General features: G+C 34.5%; 4 protein-coding genes across 4 annotated transcripts in view; 2 read left to right on the top strand and 2 right to left on the bottom strand.

The window, feature by feature from the left end:
• The first annotated feature begins 291 nt into the window (after nucleotides 1–291).
• On the top strand, nucleotides 292–4,030 carry rfc3 (replication factor C (activator 1) 3). The gene is made up of 9 exons (XM_073830089.1): nucleotides 292–476; nucleotides 768–905; nucleotides 999–1,066; nucleotides 1,147–1,244; nucleotides 1,403–1,584; nucleotides 2,964–3,100; nucleotides 3,265–3,363; nucleotides 3,606–3,675; nucleotides 3,771–4,030. The coding sequence occupies exons 1-9, from the start codon at nucleotides 390–392 to the stop codon at nucleotides 3,960–3,962; spliced, it is 1,071 nt and encodes a 356-aa protein (XP_073686190.1). The 5' UTR covers nucleotides 292–389; the 3' UTR covers nucleotides 3,963–4,030.
• Nucleotides 4,031–4,775: 745 nt separating this feature from the next.
• Nucleotides 4,776–12,390, bottom strand: kl (klotho). The gene is made up of 5 exons (XM_073829982.1): nucleotides 11,665–12,390; nucleotides 10,085–10,595; nucleotides 9,650–9,918; nucleotides 7,795–8,911; nucleotides 4,776–5,916 (listed from the first exon to the last, which is right to left on the bottom strand). Exons 1-5 carry the CDS (start codon nucleotides 12,388–12,390, stop codon nucleotides 5,576–5,578), a joined length of 2,964 nt encoding a protein of 987 aa, XP_073686083.1. The 3' UTR covers nucleotides 4,776–5,575.
• Nucleotides 12,391–16,810: 4,420 nt separating this feature from the next.
• On the top strand, nucleotides 16,811–18,470 carry zar1l (zygote arrest 1-like). The gene is made up of 4 exons (XM_073829001.1): nucleotides 16,811–17,446; nucleotides 17,967–18,059; nucleotides 18,123–18,197; nucleotides 18,272–18,470. Exons 1-4 carry the CDS (start codon nucleotides 16,811–16,813, stop codon nucleotides 18,413–18,415), a joined length of 948 nt encoding a protein of 315 aa, XP_073685102.1. The 3' UTR covers nucleotides 18,416–18,470.
• A 1,310-nt stretch (nucleotides 18,471–19,780) lies between these two features.
• Nucleotides 19,781–23,031, bottom strand: part of fryb (furry homolog b (Drosophila)) — a 64,075-nt gene continuing 60,824 nt past the window's right edge. The window contains exon 63 of the mRNA XM_073829046.1: nucleotides 19,781–21,206. Within this exon, the coding sequence (XP_073685147.1) occupies nucleotides 20,948–21,206 (259 nt within the window). The 3' untranslated portion in view covers nucleotides 19,781–20,947. The remainder of the gene's footprint in view (nucleotides 21,207–23,031) is intronic.

Here is a 23,031-nt window from a genome sequence, read left to right on the forward strand (position 1 = left end):
CAGGGTCACATATTATAACAAGAATGTTAATTTAACCTAACTGTATTTTTATTCAGCCTACTTTATTGTGTTTTATTTCTCGTCATGGCTATATCATTAACTTACGATCATTTGATGATAAGAAATCTATAGACATCATCATAAATTTCATGGAAACAACGCCTGAAGAATTTCTGTTTAGATTTTTTACTAGCGCCGAACTGTATGGAGCGCAGCAGTGCATTGAGCTTTACAAAACGCGAAAGCACGTGTCCCTCTTCTCTCCCTGTAGTTGCCATTCTGACAGTGCGCTGCGCGGGTTTCTATTTCGCGGGAGCAGGCAGCTCACAATAATATAATATAGTTTATTCTTTACAGAGGTGCGATATTCTCACCATTCAAGGGGAAAAATGAGTTTATGGGTGGATAAATACAGACCATCGTCCTTGGCTAAACTCGACTACCACAAGGAGCAAGCAAACCAGCTGAAAAATCTGGTAAAACGCAGAAACTAACTTACTGTATATAGAAAGCAAAGTGTTTTTGCTGGTGTTTATGTCAGACTCAGGTCAAATTAAATAACTAAATATGAATTACTTCATGTAATTATTTTGTACATTATTGAGCTCTTTCTAGAAGAAAATACTTTAAAATGGCTTGTTTACCTTTGCAGCAACAATAGTTTGCAATAGCTGTGATATATATTGAAATGTGCTTCACTTATTAGCCATACTATCTATAATTAGTAATAAGATTATATAATTATCTCTCAATGTTTAATTTGACAGGTCCAGTGTGGAGATTTTCCACACTTGTTGGTTTATGGACCGTCTGGTGCTGGTAAGAAAACCCGGATCATGTGTTTGCTCAGAGAGCTGTACGGACCCGGGATTGAGAAACTCAGGATTGAACACCAGTCCATCACGGTATTACATAGATAAATAAAACTTTTACCTAATAAGCTTTAAACTATTTTATAATTATAAAGCTTAGTAACTATCACTGTTTGTCTCTTGTAGACTCCATCTAAAAAGAAACTTGAAATAAACACAATTGCCAGCAACTACCATCTAGAGGTCAACCCAAGGTAATGAAAAACATTTACTCGCTTCTTGTGTATGCTGGGAGACTACTAGCAGAACCTCATGTTTAATGTGTTTTCCTCAGTGATGCTGGGAATAGTGACCGTGTGGTCATTCAGGAGCTGATCAAAACTGTTGCCCAGTCTCAGCAGATTCAGTCCAGTGCGCAAAGGGAGTTCAAAGGTTCGGGTTTGTTCTTTCATTGGGTTAGATCATTAATCTGAATATTAAATAACTAAGAGTCGTGTCTGGATTTGATAATCCTATATTAATGATCTGTACACTTATATAAGAGGACTATAACAATAGTGGCAATGATAAAATATCTCATCTCTTCACAGTGGTGCTGCTGACGGAAGTGGACCGTCTCACTAAAGACGCCCAGCATGCCTTGCGCCGTACGATGGAGAAGTACATGTCCACTTGTCGATTGATTCTGTGCTGTAACTCCACCTCAAAAGTGATTGCCCCCATCAGGAGCAGGTGTTTGGCTGTGAGAGTCCCCTTACCAAGTGTGGAAGAGGTGGATTTTTTTTTTAAAAGAATTATTACTTTTATTCAGTAATGATGCACTTTATAACGTGACACAAAAAAAATCTGTTTCAAATTAAAGCAGTTCTCTTGACATTTTTTGACGTAAATTCAAAAATCCTGAAAAAGTGCATCACGATTTCCACAAAAATATAAAGCAGTACAAACTGTTTACAATATTGAAAATGTTGATAAATGTTTCTTCAGCGCCACATTAGCATTTTAGATTAATTTAAATAGTGTGACACTGAAGACTGGAGTAGGCTGGAAAAAAAATCAGCTTTGCATCACAAAAAAAAAAACATTTTAAAATATTGAAAAATGTTTAAATTTAGTGCTTTTGTCTGTATTTTTTTTTAAATCATAAATGCAGGCTTGATAAGCTGAGCATAAGCATTCTTTCTTAAATACACTACCAGTAAAAAGTTTTTGAACAGATTTTGAATGTTTTTTCTTTTTTATAGAAGTCACGAAATAAGCAAAAACAGTAACATTTTGAAACAATTTTACTGTTTAAAATAACTGTGTTCTTTTTTAAATATTTTAAAATGTATTTTTGTCCTGCGATTTCAAAGCTGGGTTTTTAGCATCATTATTCCAGTCACATGATTCTTCAGGAATCATTCTAATATTCTGATTTTCTGTTAAAAAACATTATTATTATTATTATTATTATTATTAACAATATTTAAAACAGCTGAGTCAGGATTCTTTGATGAATAGAAAGATCCAAAGTTCAGCATTTTTCTGAAATTAAAACCTTTTGTAACATTATACACTATACCATTCAAAAGCTTGAAATCAGTATAATTTTTTTTTGGGGGGGGGTATAGAAATCAATACTTTTATTTAGCAAAGATGCTTTAAATTGATCAAAAGTGATAAAAATATTAGAATGTTACAAAAGATTTTGTTTTTCTGAACTTTCTATTCATCAATGAAACCTGAAACAATTATACTCAGCTGTTTCTAACATAATAATAATAATAAATGTTTTTTGAGCAGCAAATCAGAATATTAGAATGGTTTCTGAAGGATCATGTGACTGGAGTTATGATGCTAAAATTCAGCTTTGAAATCACAAGAATCAATTACATTTTAAAATACATTAAAATAAAAAAAAACAGCTATTTTTAACAGTACAAAATCACAGTTGTACTGTTTTTGCTGTACTTTGGATCAAATAAATGCAAGCTTGGTAAGCAGAAAAGACTTCTTTAAAAAACATTTAAAAAACTTACTGTTTAAAACCTTTTGACCAGTAGTGTACTAATTTAATGAAAACGCATAAAAATCAGCATCATAAGTTCTAACTATGTTCAAGTATTTTGTGCTTGACATGTGAAAATAACCCAACCTTCGTCCTTTCAGGTGTGCAGTGTTCTGTCCGGCGTGTGCAGGAAGGAGGGTCTGCTGCTTCCTCCTGAACTGGCCAAACAGATCGCTGAAAAATCTGGCCGTAACCTTCGTAAGGCCCTGCTGATGTGTGAGGCCTGCAGAGTTCAACAGTAAGTCAGCAAGAAGAGAGATCTCAGAGAATTAAATAAATGTTCAATGTTGTTCAGTTTTTCAAGTGATAATCACAAATGACGCCTCTGAATGAACCTAACTCACCTGAAGTGTATGCCACACATACAGTTTGTGTAACCTGTTTGCAAATTGACTCTTCCAGGTATCCATTCTCTTCAGACCAAGACATCCCTGAGACAGACTGGGAGGTTTACCTCAGAGAGACTGCTAATGCTATAGTCAGCCAGCAGAGCCCTCAAAGGTCAGAACATACATGAATACAAGCACAAAACTAAACTTTGCCAGTCCTAATGACAACCCAAGCTCTATAAAGTTGATTTTAGGGTTTATCCCTTATCAATCCCTTATCTTAAATTCAACTATATATCAGTTAGTTTAGGTTCTTTACATTATGTTAGTAGATTTTAATCATTTTGGTTTCAATAACCTGGTATGTTTTAAGTGGTATAGATGTAAACTAAACTGCCTGTTGTATTTTTGCAGACTTTTGGAGGTTCGGGCACGATTGTATGAACTTCTGACTCACTGCATCCCGCCAGACGTCATCATGAAGGTATTTACACAGCTGCTTATTTACAGCATAAAGAAATTAATTATACTGTGAAATAGAAGTCACTGCATTAACACTTTCTTTGAATGGTATTTCAGGGTCTGGTGACAGAGTTGCTAAGTAACTGTGATGGACACTTGAAAGCTGAGGTGGCTCAAATGGCGGCATACTACGAACACAGACTGCAGCTGGGCAACAAGGCAGTGTACCACCTGGAGGCCTTTGTAGCTAAATTCATGGCCATCTACAAGAAGTTTATGGAGGATGGACTTGACAACTTTATGTTCTGAGCCACTGTAGCCTAAAAGAAATAAGATATATTGTTTGTTTTTCATAATAAAATGTCATTTCAAATGTACGTGGCCTGTTGTTATTGCTATCTAATCATAGAGGTACAGAATTTCACATGGACGTGTTTTTTTTTTTTTTTTTACATACAAGTAAAACAACAGAAAGCACAAATGTGACCCTGGACCACAAAACCAGTCATAAGGGTCTTTTTCTTTTAAATTGAGATGTATAGATCATCTAAAAGCTGAATAAATAAGCTTTCCATTGATGTATGGTTTGTTATTATAGATGATATTTGGCCCGAGATACAACTATTTCTGGAATCTGAGGGTGCAAAAAAATTCAAATATTGACAAAATCACCTTTAAAGCTGGTAAAGTCATTAGCAGTGGATTTTACTAATCAAAAACTAAGTTTTGATATATTTATGGTAGGAGTTTACAAAATATTTTCATGGAACATGATCTTTACTTAATATCCTAATGATTTAAAAGAAAAAATTATAATTTTGACCCATACAATGTATTTTTTGCTACTTAAGACTGGTTTTGTGGTCCAGGGTCACAAATAGAATAGAAATTGCACATATAAAATTATATTTAGCTTTTCTAATATAAGTAAATATAACATAAAATGATTAAGGTTACAAAAAGTGCATATGAATTATAGGTAATAGAACTTCACTATGACATTAGATACAACAATAAACATTTATTTAATATTTTAAAGTATTATATATTAGACAATGTGAGTATGACCTCTGTGACATTATTTACCTAATCTAACCAAAGTGAGGTTTTTAATATGTCAGAAAAGAATAATATACTTTTCCCCCATAACTTGTGTGCAAAAACCAAAGCGTTGTGCAAACTTGACCAAATAATGTAAATATACTTTTTTTTTTAACAAATAAATAATGGTTTTTACATGGTAAAGCTGCAGTTAAATAATTATCCAAGTCTTCCAGGTTCACGTAGTATCTAATTAAAGGGGACATTGGATGTTTGCATATAAATGTGTCTTAGCAGTGTTCAGACACAACCACCCTACAATGATAAAAATCTAGTCATTAATTCTTTTTAATCTCCCAAAAAACTAAACAGTCTCAATTATCAAGCCGTTTTGATCTTCTGAGCAGTATGACATCATAATGCTCAAGCCCCGCCCACAACTGCTGAAGGACTGTCCTGTTTTAGTATATTTCCGCCATTTTCTCCACGTTCGAGGAGCTGTAGCGGCAACGTCTCGTAAGCAATGCAGGTGTTTTGTAGTTGAATGTAAAAGTGAACACATTCTTAATTTTGTCCCGACATCTGTTTTTGATGGTAACTTGCCACCAAATACAGAAAAAAAAATATCATTATCATTTAAACGGGTTGCTGTGAACAAAGCTGTTTTTGACGAGGTAAAAGTGTGTTGTTTTACATGACAGTTGAGGAATTCAAACTAAAGACATTTCACAAAGACTAAAGGATCATACCAACTTGTGGAAATTGGGCATCCGATGTCTCCTTTAAGAAATTCAAGCACTATGGTTTAAGAAAGAGTTTGTCAAAGTAACCATAAGAACAAATAAATTAAAAGCATAAGAGTCCACTGAAACCTTTTTCATTCATTTTTTGGTGATTAATTTGTGCCTCTTGACTCCGTAGTAGATAACAAGGCACACTGTGATCAGCATGCAAGAGCTCACCAGAGAGAGAAAGCCAACGACGGGCTGCTTGGTGAGGACATAACGGCCAGAGCCGTGCACTGGAGCATGGGGACACTGCTGTTGAGCTGTGCCTAGGAGAAGGAAACCATTGTGCTGGATGATGTTTTGGTAATGGCCCACTGAAGATTTTGAAATAACCTCCTCCTGCACGTGACCGTACATGCCAAAGCCTGGGTCCCGCTGGTCACTGAAGGCATATGCAAAATAGCCCTTCAAATTGACTCCATCCAGTGTATATGCTAAAACAACAAGTCAGAGGTTAGAAAATGGCTGAAATGAACTCATGAACTCACAACGTAACTATAAAGCGAATTCAGATTACAAAGTAAATAAGGTCTTGCCAGTGTTTTGGGAATAGTAAACAAATATTGTTTCCAAAGCTCAGATAAAGAGCGGCTTGCTAGTTTTCCTGAGATCAGCAAACTGTTCCCCTAGTTTTCCGCTTAATAATTAAGCTGCCATGTGTGGATGTATGTGTACAATGTGAGCTTTGCGCCTCTAAATAGAAACAGCAGTGCAGCGACTTATCCAAGTGGGTTACTGTACTGGGGGAAAAAAAACTAATCTTAAGCAATTAGAAATTGTAAAATTCAATCTCTAGGACACTATAAATATTACAAAATTTTGTAAATTAACAACATGTAATAATATTGAATCAAACAGCAAGTTGACTTGCAGTAAGTTTAATTATGTCTATGAGTTACATTTAACATCAGTATATAATTAGTTTTATTAAAATTAGTACAAAGTATTTTTATTAGAGCTAACAAAAAAATAGCCATATTAGGATAACCTAATTAGTAAATTTCAGGATTCTTTAATGAATATAAAGTTAAAAACAAAAAGCATTTATTCAAAATAGAAATCTTTTCTTACAATATTATGTCTTTACTATCACTTTTTATCCTACAGTATAATATTTGATATGCAAATTTATCTAAGTCCTCTAAATTGAATGAAAAAAAAAAAGAAAAACCTATGGTACACAACATAATTTTTTAGCAAGTAAAAGACATTTTTGTAAAATTCCTAAATCATCTCGCTTCAGGTCATGGTGCACATGAAAATAATAAAAAAATGTGAGTATCAAATAAGACTTTTAAGAAAAAATTATGTGTATATCTTTCAGTATCAGTAGTCTGCTATAAGATCACATTGATGTCAGAATTTCATCTTTGGCCATAAAAATATCAGTAACTGCACCAAATTGTATATTTGCTCAGTTTTAAAAAAAAATATACACTGTCGCTCAAAAATTTGGGATCAGAAAGATTTTTAATGTTTTTAGGTAGTTTCTTATGCTTATCAAAGTTCCATTTATTTGATCAAAAAATACAGTAAAACAAGCTAATATTATGAAATATTATTGCAATTTAAAATCTCTTTTTAATATACTTTAAAATCAAATTTATTCCTGTGATCAAAGCCAAATGATCAGAATCATTACTTCAGTCTTCAGTGTCACACAATCCTTCAGAAATTATTCTAATATGCTGATTTCTTATCAGTGTTGGCAGCAGTTGTGCTGCTTTATATTTTTTTGGAAACTATGATGCTTTTTTAGGATTCTTTGATGAATAAAAAGAACAGCATTTATTCAAAATAGAATGTCTTTGAAATAAATGAATGTTACATTGATAAAAAGTAATAGCAAAGAAAGAAAAAAAGAGCCCCAAACTTTGAACGGTAGTGTATATTGTTACAGATTATTTAAAAGTTTAAATAAATGCTGTACTTTTTAACGTTTTTTTCCATCAAAGAATCTTGAAAAAAGTATAACAGGTTGCAAAACAAATATTAAGCAGCACAAATGTTTCCAACATTGATAATAAATCAGCATATTAAAATGATTTCTGAAGGATCATGTAACACTGAAGACTTGAATAATGGTGCTGGAAATTCAGCTTTGCATCACAGGAATAAATTCTACTTTAAAGTATATTAAAATAGAAAACCACTATTTTCACAATATTACTGTTTTTTCTGCTTTTTTGTTTGTATTTTTTTTTTTACATTTTCAATAAACTGTTCCTGAAAAAAGATAAAAATTTGGATTGGTATAACCCACCCCAATGTACCCAATGGAATCCAAAACATAACATTTTACGATTTCTTACCTTTTAAGGCCTCATTGATGTAGTTGTAAAGGTAGTAGATGCGCAAGCTATCGTTAAACCTAGCGATGTCCTCTTGAACACCATTGGCCATCACGTAAATGGGAACCCCTTTGTATCTAGAGTTAACCCAGTTCAGTGCCTTGCGAAGACCCCAGGGGACCACAGGAGAGTTGCGTCTTGAGGACATGATCCAGGTCACGTCAGATATCAGCTGCACCTGCAGCTTGTCCTTGAAAGTGTATTTGTCCTCCACTCCATCATACACCATTGAGGTAGTAAAATGGCTGATGGCGAAGAAATCGTAGGTTCCTTTAACCAACATCCTATCTTCCTCACTAAATGCGGGTAAGTGGTAGTTGAAGAGATCAATATTGTTTCGCTGTTGGAGCCAGTTACGCATAACCACTGGGTAATCGCCACTACCAAAGATGGGCTCTGCAAACCAGCCGACTCGAAAGTCCAAGACTCGGTTTGCAGGCTCAACGTCCTCCCTGTTGAAAGAAAACGCAGGTTCGACCCAGTCCATATGAAGAACCAGTGATGCCTTACCGCCTTGGGCTTTGCGAAACTCGCTGTCGTAGATGTGCCATGCTAACGCATGTGCACGGAGCAGCTGGTGGCCCACGGTGTATTCAAGATCCTCATCGTTGGGTTCATTCAGCGTGATCCACATCTTGACATGAGCACCAAGTCGTTGGAAACACAACCTGGCGTAGTCCGCAAAGGCCTGGACTGTCTCCTCACTCTGCCAGCCCCCATTAGCCTCAATGGGTGCCGGAAGGCTAGAAATTTTCCCTGTGTGGTGCCAAAGGGCCACAACAGGGATTATGTTCATCTTTCGTAGCTCACTGACAAAGCAATGGTAGTATCTTAGAAGTGTTTCGTTAGCATCAGACACCCGGCCTGTTGGGGTGATGGAGGACCAGTTGAGGGAGAAGTGGAAGTGTGAGACTTGCATATCGCGCACGTGAGACACCTGCTGGAGGACGATGCTGTAATCAGCGCAGTGCCTTGTCCTGTGCGCCTGCACACCCGGGACCTTTTTCAGCTCTCCATTACCAGAAATGTTCCAGATGTAAACGCTAGGGTCGGCAAACTGGGTAGGTATAGTATCAACCTTCAAAACAGGATCAGAAAACAGAATTAAAAAGAAACTAAAAAATATATATATATATTTTGTTATATATCCAAATGATGCTTATCAATGTCTGAAGTTTGAACAAAGGTCAAAGATAAAAGTCAAGTGCATCGTATAATCTAAACAGAATCTAAGTTGTATAAAAAGTGACCTTTGAATGGGACAAACAAGAACAATCACGTAAGTTTGATTTGCTGGACTAAAGTGTACAAATTTAAAGCTATTTCCTTTTAATTTGATAAAATATGGGCAGTTAGATGTAATACAAGTTTAACTCAGTTTTTTTTTTGTAATTTAAAAAGGAGAAATCAACTATCAATTATATATTAAAAATATATATATATAAAAATTAAAATATGGGACTACATAAAAAAAAAAATATATTTTTTAATGTAAAATCAATTATATATTTTGAAAAAAATATATAGTATATAATATTTACATTTCAAACTAAAATGAATTCAATTTAATTAAATGTAATCTTTAATACATTTTTTAATAAACCAAGGGCAAGTTTTACCTGTCGGAAGTATTAATACATAAAAAAGAAAAAAAAAAAAAATATATATATATATATATATATATATATATATATATATATATATATATATGTATACACATACATACATATATTTCTTTTAAACAAATGCATTAACATATATTTTTAATAAAAAAATTTTTTTAGTTGTTTTACTAAAGAATTGTTTATTTTTTTACCTGTATTGAACTGGCTGCAACTCCCCAGGCAAAGTCACAGGGAAAGATGCCCTGTGCAGGGCGGTTCTCGGGCAGCTGAGGGAAGCCGTTCTTCTCTATGAGTTTGCTATAGAAAGTGGCAGATGTCTTTGGCTCTCTTTTCAGATCAGGAGTGTTGAAATCCACATAGAACAGCCCTCGTCGTATTCCATATTCACGGTACCACTCATAACCATCCAGCAGAGACCAGGCTGTGTAGCCAATCACATTTACTCTCTCAAAGCGGATTGCTGTAAAGAAAAGAAAATTATTGTTCATCATCAATTATTGATTGTGAAATGTAAATTGTTAATGCTTCTTTAACCATTAAAAGATATACAGGTATAAGAGATATCCTCAACATGGCCATATACTGGCTCATATGTTTCATCAAACACACTCAGTTCATTCATGTACCTTTTAGAGTCTCCATAATAAAGCGCTTCAGGTAGTACATATGTTTAGCATCCTTTGTTTTCGTGTTGCCACTTCCATACCAGCCGCTCTCCACCACAAAGATGGGAGGATTGTTGTACTCGGCTCGAACCCAATACAGCAGCATCCTCAGACCCAGGTCTTCTGTCTGGCCAAAGCGCAGACTGTCATTGATCAGCTGAAAACTAAGAGCAGGTCCGTGAGACAGGGCAAAGAAGTCTGCCGTTCCATTTACGTACAAGCTCTCGGCCTTTGTGAAGGATGGCAGCCTGTGGGTCAAATTGTGTTTCATGCAGGGAGGATAGTCTCCATCCACAAACAACGGACGGGCGAACCAGCCAAGCACGAAGTCTAAAGAACACTGGCAGGCTTTGCTGCTCTCCTGCCTGGTTCTGCTAGGTTTGATCCAGTGGGAGGCCAGAGCCATAGACACTCGGCCACCCTGACTGGAACGATATCGCTCGTCATATAAGTGCCAGGCTGCTGCATGAGCCTAGGAGACAACATACATCAGAAAAAAATTAAATAAAAATGTGGCAATACATTATAATTGAAAAACGTTTGGAATTATATAATTTGAACAAATATAATTAAACAACAAAAATATAAAGCTAACAAAATACATATAAATATATAAGTGCTGTCAAATGATTAATTGAGATAAATCGTATCCAAAATATGTAAGTATATATATTCATGTATATGTAAGAAAAATGTTATGTTTATCTATTAAAAATATTTATATATAATATAAATTATATGAATATAAATATATACATGTAAATATTTTCAAAATATATACTGCATGTGTGTGTATTTATATATACATAATAAATACCTACAGTATACAGACATATATTATGCAATGAATATATATATATATATATATATATATATATATATATAACATTTTTCACATTAACTTTTTCAATACTTTATTTTTTGGAGTTTTACCAGCAATTACAATAATTCTCACAATAAAAATTAAAATATATATTTTTAAAGCACTTTAAAAACTTTATATTTTATTGGAATATAATATGCTATTATTATTTATTTTTTATGTATTGAAACTATATCTAATTAAATAACAAAATATTAAAATTTATACTTTATTATATTTTATAACATTTCATCGCATTTTATAAGAATTATAATTTACTACTAAATGAGTATATTTATTATATATTTAAGTAAAAATATTAAAATGTATATTTTTTTAATTATGAAAATATATGTGAAAAAATTAAAACAATGTATAGCATTTTATAAACATTATATTTTATTATTATAATACTATATACACACACACACACACACACACACACACACACACACAATTATATAATGAAGATATATTTATAGCATTTACCAAACTTTATATTTTATTATTGGAAAATAATATTTTTAATATAATATTAATAATATAATATAATTAATAATAATAATAATAATAATATATAACTGTCTATTTAGATATATAGACAGACAGAAAATAATCCGGATAAATTTGTTTATTAAATACATAACTGACAAACATTTGATTATGTGCTTCTAATTACCTTGAGAAGATTATGTCCAACTCTGAAAGGCAAATCGGAGTCATTTTTGATACCAGGTGCCACAACTCCAGTTCCATATCCATGCCAGGCCACAACAAAAGGATTGTCAATGGTAATCCAAAATTTCACATACGGTCCAAATGTTTTAAAACAAAAATCTGCATATTCTCTGAAAAGCTCCACCATAACGGAATTGCTCCAGCCTCCAAATAAGCTCTGCAGACTGTCCGGAAGGTCCCAATGATATAAAGTCACAATGGGCTGCACTTTAATTTCCTTCAATCCTCGAATTAGACTTTTATAATACTCCACACCTTTTTCACTGTAACTTTCTTTAGTGCCATTAGAAAAGATGCGCGGCCAGGACAGAGAAAAGCGGTAATGACTGACACCAAGTTGCTGCAGGGCTCGGAGGTCTCCCTTGATGTTGTGATAACTGTCACTGCCCACGTCGCCTCTGGACACCCGGGTCCCTCCGCGAGTGAACGTGTCCCAGATAGACTTACCCTTGCCGTCTTTCTCCCAGGCTCCTTCAACTGAATAGGCAGCGGTGCCGACAGCCCACATAAACTTGTCAGGGAAAGTATCATAGAGGAAGGCTTTGTCTATGGGATATGGAAGTTTGCTAAATCTATCCCATGTGTTCAGTCCTGCACCTGGAGCAGCTGATGTCGGCTGTAGATGACTGTACAACAGGAGCACCAAAATAATCCATGTAATTTTCATGGTGTCAGAGAACTAGACAGCTTTCCAAATGTTAAACAAGTAAGTTGTATCTCTTACCTCACTGTGAGCTGTTTGCAACTGTGGTATGACCCACCTGGCCCCATCTGGGCCCGTTTTCGTCCTCTCAGGAAATCTATCAATTATTACCCAGGCACTTGACGGGTAAATAGGTATCCAAGCACTGCGCAATTCCAGCCTCCATAATAACACATTTCCTCCTGCCAGAGTATGATAGGGCAAATATGATTATACAGTATAACAACAACAGCAAACAAACAATTTGTGATTTCTCCAGTGACGCTAAAGGACGACTGAATATCTTTTAAGACTGAAAAACCTATGAATTAACCACATGTTACAGGAATACTAATCACCTAGTTATCCAGTAATCCGAATGGGTTATCCAATGACTTTCAATTTATGAATAAAATCATTACATTAATGTTAACAGTCCAGAATTGAAAAAATGTATTCAAAAATACATTAAAAATTATCATTTTGATGTGGTCAATCCAATTTTGTTTCGGATGCCTCTGCATGCTGTGTAAGTGCTACAAACAGGTGTATTTTTAATAGCTAGACCTCGATTAAGAAATAAAAAATAAAACATTTTACAGTATAAGTGAATGTAATATGTACTGAAACAGACATGAATTGAATTTTGTGTGTCATATGTGACTCAGGACCACAAAACCAGTCATAAGGGTAAATTTTATTAAATTGAGATTATACATCTTCCAAAAAGCTGAATAAATAAGCTTTCCACTGATGTATGGTTTGTTAGTATAGGACTGGAATCTATATATACATATATTAAGACAATCGCCTTTAAAGTTGTCCAAATGAAGTTCTTGTATAATAATGTATAGTATAATACTAATCAAAAATTAAGTTTTGGCATAAAAGAAAAATAATAACAATAATTTGATCATTTTGACCCATACAATGTATTGTTGGCTATTGCTACAAATATACCCGTGCACATATATCAGACTGCATTTATGAAAACTCTCTCCATCCGGAAGGCTAATGATAATGTGCACCCGTGTTATCGGAACCAAAACTGGCATTGTAATATGTTAATGCCAATAATATGTTCCCTGGGATTGTTTTATTAGCTTTAAACCAGCCATTTGGCTTCTGAAGGAGCCATGCTCACATTATCTGGGCTATTGGCCTGTCTGACTCAGGCAAATAATCAATATTACAGTCACACTGGCCGCCATTGTACATACTGTAATTCAATAATTTAAATAATGTGACCCTGGACCACAAAACCAGTCATAAGGGTCGATTTTTGAGATTTGCTTTCCGTTAATCATAAGGTTTGTTATCATAAGAGAATATTTGGCCGAGGTACAACTATTTTAAAATCTGGAATCTGAGGGTGCAAAAAATCTAAATATTGAGAAATCACCTTTAAAGTTCTTAGCAATGCATATTACTAATCAAAAATTTAGTTTTTATATATTTGCGCTAGTAAATTTACAAAATATCTTCATGGAACATGATCTTTACTTAATATCCTAATGAATTTTAACATAAAAGAAAAAAAAATTTGACCCATACAATGTATTGTTGGCTATTGCTACAAATATAACCGTGCAACTTACAACTGGTTTTGTAGCCCAGGATCACAATTTATTACTTTGATAAGAATAAAAAATGTTGTATTTCTGTATCAGTTCACAGGAACTATCTACTGCTCTATGTAATCAAAAAACATTATTTGAAACATCTAAATATCACAAACTATAATTTTACAACATCTCTAGTTACCTTGTGCCATCCAGACGAGGAAAAATCAGTGGTGTGAGTCCTGTGTTTCCCTGCAAGGCTTGTTTGTCAGCCACCTGTTAAAGGTCAGTTTTGTGTGAATTTGCATTGGGTAGTGAAGCATAATGTATTTTCCATATCACAGCATTATAGTATTGTATTACACTGACAGAAACGTTCTGAAACGTTCTTGTTATAGCTAAAATTGATTTTATTCCATATAGATGAGTTTTAAATAGAGATGGTTGGATAGAAAGAGAGAGAACAGAAGAGGGCAAACAAATCCAAAGTGTGCTTTCAGCTGGAACAAAAACAGCACACTCACTGAGCACTGAACTTACTTCAGTATGGAAGAGTGATGCATATTTGTGTCGAAAACGTTTCAGGCCTTCCTTCGTATGTGAAGGTGGTGAATCCAAAGGCTGTTGATTCATGAACTGAAGAATCATTTATTGCTTATGTTGATCCAGTGTGTCTGTTCCTAAAACGTAAAAGTTGCTTTGAATTAGACAGTTTCTGCTAAATGGCTACTAACAGTGCTTGAAGATATCCCATTGTACAATACAGGTAATAACTTATTTGTCCTACTTTCTTTTAAAGTTATTATAAATCAAAAGGACCTTCACAAAACAAATCAGGAAATAACCTTCATCCTTAATCATACAAAAACAGCTGAACAGCTTCAACTATAGTGAATCTAGAATTTAAGACCTTTTGTCAACCTTTAGTTAAGTTCTCTCTGTTTGCATTCATAAACTGTATAACAGGCAACAGAGGCTTTTAAGATCCACCTTTTATTACCCTCCACTTATTTGAATGCCTAGCAACATACTGGACAAATTATTATTGCTACTCAAATCTCTACTATTTAAAAAAATCAGTAAAAAAAAATACTATTCTGTAATCTGGTTTTGTCAATTTGCATGCAATTAATTAAGATTTTAGATTAAAATGTAAAGAAAATGTAAGATTTCGCTATTTTAATCACCTTATTTTTTGTTGTTTATTTATTATAAATAAAATACACTACCAGTCAAAAGTTTTTGAACAGTAACATTTTTTATGTTTTTTTTTAAAGAAGTCTTTTCTGCTCTACAAGCCTGAATTTATTTGATCCAAAGTACAGCAAAAACAGTACAATTTTGAAATATAAAATAATATACAATAACTGTATTATTATTATTATTTTTATCAATATTTAAAACAGTTGAGTACATTTTTTCAGGATTCTTTGATGAATGGAAAGATCCAAAGATCAGAATTTATGTGAAAAAAAAAAAGCTTTTGTAACATTATACACTATACCATTCAAAAACTTGAAGTTATTATTTTTGGGGGAAAGAAATTAAAAAAATTAATACTTTTTTTATTTAGCAAGGGTGAATAGATTTATAATTGATTTTTATAAGATTTATATTTCAAAGATTTATATTTCAGATAAATGCTGTTCTTCTGAACTTTATATTAATCAAAGAAACCTGAAAAAAACAAACAGCTGTTTTCAAAATAATAATAAATGAATAAATGTTTTTTGAGTAGCAAAGAATATTAGACTAGAGTAAGGATGCTAAAAAATCAGCTTTGAAATCACAGGAATAAATTACATTTTAAAATATATTCAAATAGAATCTTGAATAGTAAAGGTTTTTTAAAATTGTACTGTTTTTGCTGTACTTTGGATCAAATAAATGCAGGCTTGGTGAGCAGAAGAGACTTCTTTAAAAAACATTAATTTTTTTTACTGTTCAAAAACTTTTGACTGGTAGTGTATGTTTATAAACACATTCACATTTTTATAGTATATTTATTTATACAATACTTTTTAATAATTATTTTATAAATATGTATAATTCACCTTGTCCTGTGGTGTGATAAATATTTTTTGCAAATATTCTGTCGTGTCTCTCAGTTATTTTAAGAACATCATAGTGATTATCTTTAAATAATTTTACTGTAAAATTGCTAATTGAAAAAAAAAGTTAGTTAAGGAACCATAGCTGAAGTTGTCATGTCAAATAGGGGATTGCAGTTTCAACTGTAATCCTAAACATATGTGACCCTGAACCACAAAACCAGTCTCAAGTAGAAAGGGTATATTTGTAGTAATAGCCAAAAATACATTGTATGGGTCAAAATTATCGATTTTTCTTTCATGCCAAAAATTATTAGGATATTAAGTAAAGATCATGTTCTGTAAAGATATTTTGTAAATATATCAAAACTTTATTTTGATTAGTAATATGCATTGCTAAGAACTTCATCTGGACAACTTTAAAGGTGATTTTCTCAATATTTAGATTTTTTTACACCCTCGGATTCCAGATTTTCACATAGTTGTATCTCGGCCAAATATTGCCCTATCCTAACAAACCATACATCTATGGAAGGCTGAAGTATAAATTTTAATTTAAAAAATGGACCCTTATGACTGGTTTTGTGGTCACATAAACAAATTTTTTTTTTCTTTTTTTTTCACATAAACAAAAATGCAGAGATCATTACCTGGTGCTAATGCGTCACATCCGCAATCTCTCCCTGAGCCACGCCCACACGTGATCAAAGCTAATTAGTTCGTGCCAATTAAGGCATGTTCTCAAAAAGAAAATAAATATTCATCAGTGCCTTCTCTCTCGATCATACCGCAATGGAGGAGTTTTTCATTCCACCTTACAACTGTGGAGGCTATCCTGGCTATTTCCCCTTTTACCCCGACAACGGGAAATTTAAGTACCAGAACTGGAACAAAAAGGGAAACAATCTGTATGTTGCGCCAGATGCCCTCGATTATTTCGACGTTTATAAGCGTGCGCAGTTAAAAGCCATATTATCTCAGGTGAACCCGAACCTAACGCCGCGTCTCCGCAAGGCCAACACTAGAGAGTTCGGTGTGCAGGTCAACCCAAAGGTAGATGCTACTGTCCAGTGCTCGCTCGGACCCAAGACTCTGTTTTATCGCGGTGATAAATGGGACTTACTGAGGACGCCGTCCACCAGCCCGCTGAAAGACAAGTTGCCGAGCACACCTATCAACTCCGTGCGGTTTTCCCGCCCCGTCGCCATTTACTCTCCGGTCTTCGACCGTAGGATTTTCTCCTTATCCACGACTGCCGCTGAACGTAAGGACTATGGAGAGGATGAGAGTGGGAAGACGGACAGCGAGACTGACGACGACGACGACGAAGAGGAGGAGGAGGAAAAGTGTAAACTAGATGAAACCACACACAACGAATCACTGCAGGGGAAGTCCATGATTCAACGAAATAAGCGGTCTAACTTCCAGGTTTGTTGTGAGGAAACTACAATGGCAGCCAGGATTTTTTCCCCCATATTACTATGGTTATTGTAACTTTCGAGTTATGGATAGTTTTAGGTTTGTAACGAATCCTAGGCAGTCCAGTTTCGAAGTCTGCTCACTTGGTTAATCGCAGATTAAAACTGTCCTCATAAATATGCAAGTAATCGTTAACGCTCAACGCTGATTGGGTAAATACAACTCACGATGAGTACTAAGACTTATGACGACACGTCTATGGAACCATTTCGCTTTTTTTTTTCCGCCAACTTAAGACTTGCTAAGGTGAAGAAAAGTGCAGTTACTCACAACGTATATAATATACTTTTATTTTTTGTCATTAAGTCAACAACTCCATATCATGAATTTAAGGTAGTCACTGAGGCAGTTTCTGATTGGTTGTTGGTTCCTCAACTGGCGTTTTAGTGGAAACCATGTGTTTGTTTCTTTCACCTTTTTATTTTTTTCTAATGAATCATGATAATTCTAACTACTTATTCTTGTTTAGTTTCTGGAGCAGAAATATGGTTTTTATCACTGCAGTAAGTGCAATATTCGATGGGAAAGTGCGTACGTGTGGTGCATCTCGGGAACCTCCAAGGTAAAATGCATTTTCTAACTTTTAGACTTGAGGCTTAAACCTAATCGAATGCTGTTTCCTCAGGTGTACTTCAAGCAGCACTGCAGGAAGTGCCAGGCGGGACTGAATCCATATAGGGTGGAGTCCATTCAGTGCCAGGTATGATTTGGCATAGCAAATGCATATTTTAAAGCTGCTCATTTGTAATGTTTGACAATGTTGTGTTTAACCAGGTTTGCTGTAAGACTCGCTGCTGCTGTGAACGAAAGCAGAGGCACATTGACATGCGCCGTCCTCACCGCCAGGATCTGTGTGGTCGCTGCAAGGGCAAAGGCCTTTCCTGTGACACAATCTACAGTTTCAAGTACATAGTCTGATTGTTCAGGACTGTGAGTGTGTTTTAGAATCTGCATTGGTGGCTCAAGTCATGTTTTGGTGGTATGTGTTGTATTTTTGTATTATAATGTATAAATTTATAAAAAAACATTAAAGTATTGCAGCATAATACTGTCGGTGTGAACGTTTGCTTTTGTGATGGGGTAGTTCATCCAAAATGAACTGGCATTTACGGTTTCAAAAAAGGGCGTTTGGTAAAGTCTTTCTAGCTAAACTGGTTTGGTTCCAATTTACATTCAGTTGTAATGTCTGACCATTCAATGGTAACAGACAATGCCAATATACTTCAAAATTGCATCTTTTGTGTGCAAGAGAATACCGGTTTAAAATAAAATTGGTAAATGTGGTTGGGGGTTATTTTAAGTACTGACCTGAATAAGATTCACATTAAATATTTTTACATGCAGTCCACAAGAGAAAATAATAGTTGAACTCATAAAAATAACCCACTTCAAAAGTTTGCATACTCTTAATACTTGTTACTTGAATGAACCACAGCTGTTTTTTGTTTAGTGAGGATGGTTCCTGAGTCCTCTGTTCATACTGAACAATTAAACTGCCTGCTGCTCTTCAGAAAAATCCTTCAGGTCCCACAAATTCTTTGGTTTTTCAGCTTTTTTTTTTGTGTGTATTTGAACCCTTTCCAACAATGCCTATTTTGAAATCTGTCTTTTCACAATAGGGACAACTGAGGGACTCCTATGCAACCATTACAAAGGGTTCAAACTCTCACTGATGCTTCAGAAGGAAAAACGATACATTAAGGGCTGGGGGTGAAAACTTTTTGAATTTGAAGATCAGGATAAATTTAACTTGTCTTCGGGGGAATGTATAAGTATCTGATGTAGCTGCTGAAGGACAGTACTAAACTGGGAAAAAATATATTTAGGCAAAATAAAAATGTACACATTCTCATTTTGTTTAAAAGTTTACACTCCCTCTTATTGCATTTTTTTTTCTTTCTAAAGCATCAGTAAGTGTTTTTCTGTAATAGCTGCATATGAGTCCCTCAGTTGTGTGACAGGTGGATCTAAACAGGTGAAAAAAACTAAAGAATTTGTGGGATCTGAAGGATTTTTCTGAAAAGCAGCAGGCAGTTTAACTGTTTAGGACAAACAAGGGACAAAAAAATACAGCTGTGGATCAATCAGGTAACACAGTATTGAAAATCAAGTGTATGTAAACTTTTGAAATGGGTCATTTTAGTAAGTTAAACTATTATTTTCTGAAACTCAAATCAAACTCTCATTGAAAACAAACGTCTTTTTTGGTGCAACCTGCATCCAAAATCACTCCTCTTCTTGGATTCTGTAGATGCCAGAATAACTGCAACAAAGTGGAGAATCTCAACATGAAGAAAGCACAATTTACTTCACAAAAGCTTTAAGTATTTACACGGTGGGGGGGAAAAACAATGACAATTTTCCCAAAGAGGCTTTACAATGTGCAATCTCTCTAGGCATGCACTAGTGACAAACACTAATCTCCATGTGATGCCTCCCTTTTCCACTTTATACAAATAACGTTTTAATAAAATACAACTTTTAATAAATACAATTCGAAAGTAAATACAGTAATGCATGCTTGGCAACTGACAAAGAATAATTTCGAAAAACTATGTTCAACACACTGATTTCTTAAATACAATTGTACCCTAAACGTTGAGAGCCTGTGGAGCGTAGGACGTCGATTGAAACACAGCCAAACAATCTCATATCAGCATTTGAAGTAGAATCAGCTTGAGCAGTAGTAGCTTGAACAAATCGCTGAATGTCAGCGTGTTTGTGTGTCTCTACGTGCAGGTGCGGAGGCTGATATTTAGCGGTACGCCAGTGATGGACAGGTTTCACGAAGACACAAGCTCTCAGCTTTAAACAGTTACGAGTATCGTGACGATGAGCGAAGACATACAAACAGTATCCTGTGTCGTCCCATCTTCACGTCCTGCTTTTAAAGACATTATTGAACAGTTACAGTAGAAAGGCATCCGTTTCAATGATCCATCATTGCACATTCCCCACGTTAACAAGCAAACCAAGTGGACGTTCTCACTTGGATGCTTCCTTTCCAAAAATGCAGCATTACTCTCAGTAGCAAACAGGATTTTTTTTTCTCATGATTTACGACATGAAAATGTCAACATAGTGCAATAATTAAAAGATGCGTTTGAGTGACTCAATCCAAGGAATCTCGCAGGAGCAGCTCTGTTTCTCCATTATTGCTGCACATTTGAGAACCTGAGGATACGCTCACTCTCATGAGCCCCTTCCTGTTCAGTACAGTCAAGGATGCTCGTGCAAGTTTCCCTAGGAAGGGCACAAGTTTTTGAGTAACACCCTCAAAAGGGTGGCAGCACTCCCAAATGTCACACTGGATCTGGCCTGGGGCGGGTGGCAAAAGTGGAGGAGGGTCGTGGGATGAGGGCTGGCGCAGGAGGGGTTGGGTGACTATGGAGGAATCCAGTGGTCGGGCGGTCCAGGCCAGGGCTGGTCTGGGGTGCTGCAGGCTTCCTGTCAGAGACTCACGCCGGAAACGCTGGAGTCTAGGAGGCTGGATGAGATCACCTGGTACCCCTGAGCGCGGCGGATCATGTCTCGGATCTCTCCGTTGAGCTCCATGATTTTCGTGCTGACCTCGGACATGTCCTTGTTCGAGCCCACCAGGGCAAAAGTGCCAGTTTGGCCCAGAGTTTGGTGGCGGAAGTAGACGTTGAGGAGAGTCTGGATCTCGTCCTCTGAGCTGCCACCGAAAATGTCATTTGGCCACATTCGTCTATAAAGTAGAAGAAAGATATATAATAATACTAAAAATTCAGTACCAGGAAATAGTCATGCTTCTCAGTTCTCAATATCAGGCACAAAACCACAATGAAAAATAATGCGCTGTTAAACACACTGTTTAAAATGTTTGAAAACATTAACTTAATAAAAACTAAATTAAATTAAATTAAAAAGTGGAAGAAAACTATAAGTAAAAACATTTCCATGACTAACAACTAAAATAAAAATGCCCACAAATTAATTTTACTTTCTAATACATGGTATATTATAAGGATGTAACGGGATTATCAATATCATTGTATCACAATGGCAAAACTTGATATGAAATGATAGGTCTCTAAGGCAAAAGGTGTAGTTTTTAAAATATATTTAATCTTCTTATTCTAACATAAAAGATCTTTAAAGTTGTGTTTTGAGCCATTATGCTTTGGCACAGTATCTGAGTTTGGGAACGCAATGGCCACACTGCAAAAAATGCTTTTCTTACTTAGATATTTGGTCTTGTTTCCAGCCAAAATATCTAAAAAATCTTAAATCAAGAAGGATTTTCTTGACGAGTAAAAATTATTGTCTTGTTTAAAAAAAAACCAAGTCAAAATTAAGTGTGTTTTTGCTTGAAACAAGCAAAATCTCACCTAATTTTGACTCACTCAATCTTGATTTAAGAATTTTTAGATGTTTTGCCTGGAAACAAGACAAAAAATCTAAGTAAGAAAAGCATTTTTTGCAGTTCACTAGTTATGCTTTATTTTTGTGGCAGATGATTACAGCATTTTTCTAGATATGTAGTGAGATGCATTTTTGTAAGCCTGTTTTAACTGAAGCTGGAGTTTTTCTTCAAAATAAAAGCTCTACTGCTGTTTCCGCTGAAATAAAAGCTTAGAAGTGCAGTATGAATTGCTGACAACTAGTGGTTTAAATGGGTAAGGATACTGCAGTCCAAATTAAAAATATCTCTTTTAAGTGTAGAAATTAGGAATAAAGTACTGTAATTCCCCTACTTTAGTGCAAAACAAAAATAATATAGCTATGAAATATTCATTTTCATTTATCTTACAGTGCAACTGTTTTACAATATATGGCTGTTACTGTCATAGGAATAACAATAGTATAAAATTGTTGTTATTATTATTATTATTATTATATTATTATCCTAAAACACCAGTGTGAATGTATTTTAGACTGAGACAGTATACCACAAATAAAAAGAGGGTTGAGTTCAGGTACAAGTCAATTCATTGATTTTTTTCTGAATTAAGTTTTCTTAGTTAAGAACATGGGTTTGAGCTCTTAATTTTGACCTCTCAAAGTGCATTAGATAGAAGAATTTAACTGTTTTCTTTTTTAAATATTGCAATAAATATCATCTCCTGGACTTTATTGTATCATGAGAGATTGATATTGTTACATCCCTAGTATATTAAAAAAATTGAAACGCCTTCATTCAACATAAAAATGTCACTCGATACTGTAACACCAGACTGTGCTAAGAAATTAAAAGATGTTAAACATTTTTAAATAGTTTGTACATTAAAACTAACAGTCCTAAAATACTAAAAATAAAATGAACATGAGAGAAAACTAACAAAAACTAAACTTACAAAACAAATTGATTAATAATATATACAAATCTAAATTTTAATAGATTTGTATATACACTTCCTGGAACACACTCCATTTTTAACATTAAATAAATAGTCAGAAAAATGCACATAACCACATATTTTTATTGTTGAATGTGTGCCAAATAATCAAGTAAGTGGGACTCAAAAATGATAATTCTATTATTAATTACTCACCCTCATGTTGTTTCAAAC

The sequence above is a fragment of the Garra rufa genome, chromosome 23, assembly GCF_049309525.1.
Source record: "Garra rufa chromosome 23, GarRuf1.0, whole genome shotgun sequence".
Classification (NCBI taxonomy): Eukaryota; Metazoa; Chordata; class Actinopteri; order Cypriniformes; family Cyprinidae; genus Garra; species Garra rufa.

What these genes read in the sequence shown, in the direction of transcription:
- rfc3 (XM_073830089.1), top strand. Translation starts at nt 390, where the DNA reads ATGAGTTTATGGGTGGATAAATACAGACCATCGTCCTTGGCTAAACTC. An exon ending in TGCGCAAAGGGAGTTCAAAG is followed by an intron (nt 1,245 to 1,402) that starts GTTCGGGTTTGT and finishes ATCTCTTCACAG; the next exon opens with TGGTGCTGCTGACGGAAGTG. An exon ending in CCTTACCAAGTGTGGAAGAG is followed by an intron (nt 1,585 to 2,963) that starts GTGGATTTTTTT and finishes TCGTCCTTTCAG; the next exon opens with GTGTGCAGTGTTCTGTCCGG.
- kl (XM_073829982.1), bottom strand. Translation starts at nt 12,390, where the DNA reads ATGAAAATTACATGGATTATTTTGGTGCTCCTGTTGTACAGTCATCTA. An exon ending in TTGGACATAATCTTCTCAAG is followed by an intron (nt 10,596 to 11,664) that starts GTAATTAGAAGC and finishes GTTGTCTCCTAG; the next exon opens with GCTCATGCAGCAGCCTGGCA. An exon ending in TATTATGGAGACTCTAAAAG is followed by an intron (nt 9,919 to 10,084) that starts GTACATGAATGA and finishes TTTTCTTTACAG; the next exon opens with CAATCCGCTTTGAGAGAGTA.
- zar1l (XM_073829001.1), top strand. Translation starts at nt 16,811, where the DNA reads ATGGAGGAGTTTTTCATTCCACCTTACAACTGTGGAGGCTATCCTGGC. An exon ending in ATAAGCGGTCTAACTTCCAG is followed by an intron (nt 17,447 to 17,966) that starts GTTTGTTGTGAG and finishes ATTCTTGTTTAG; the next exon opens with TTTCTGGAGCAGAAATATGG. An exon ending in TGGAGTCCATTCAGTGCCAG is followed by an intron (nt 18,198 to 18,271) that starts GTATGATTTGGC and finishes GTGTTTAACCAG; the next exon opens with GTTTGCTGTAAGACTCGCTG.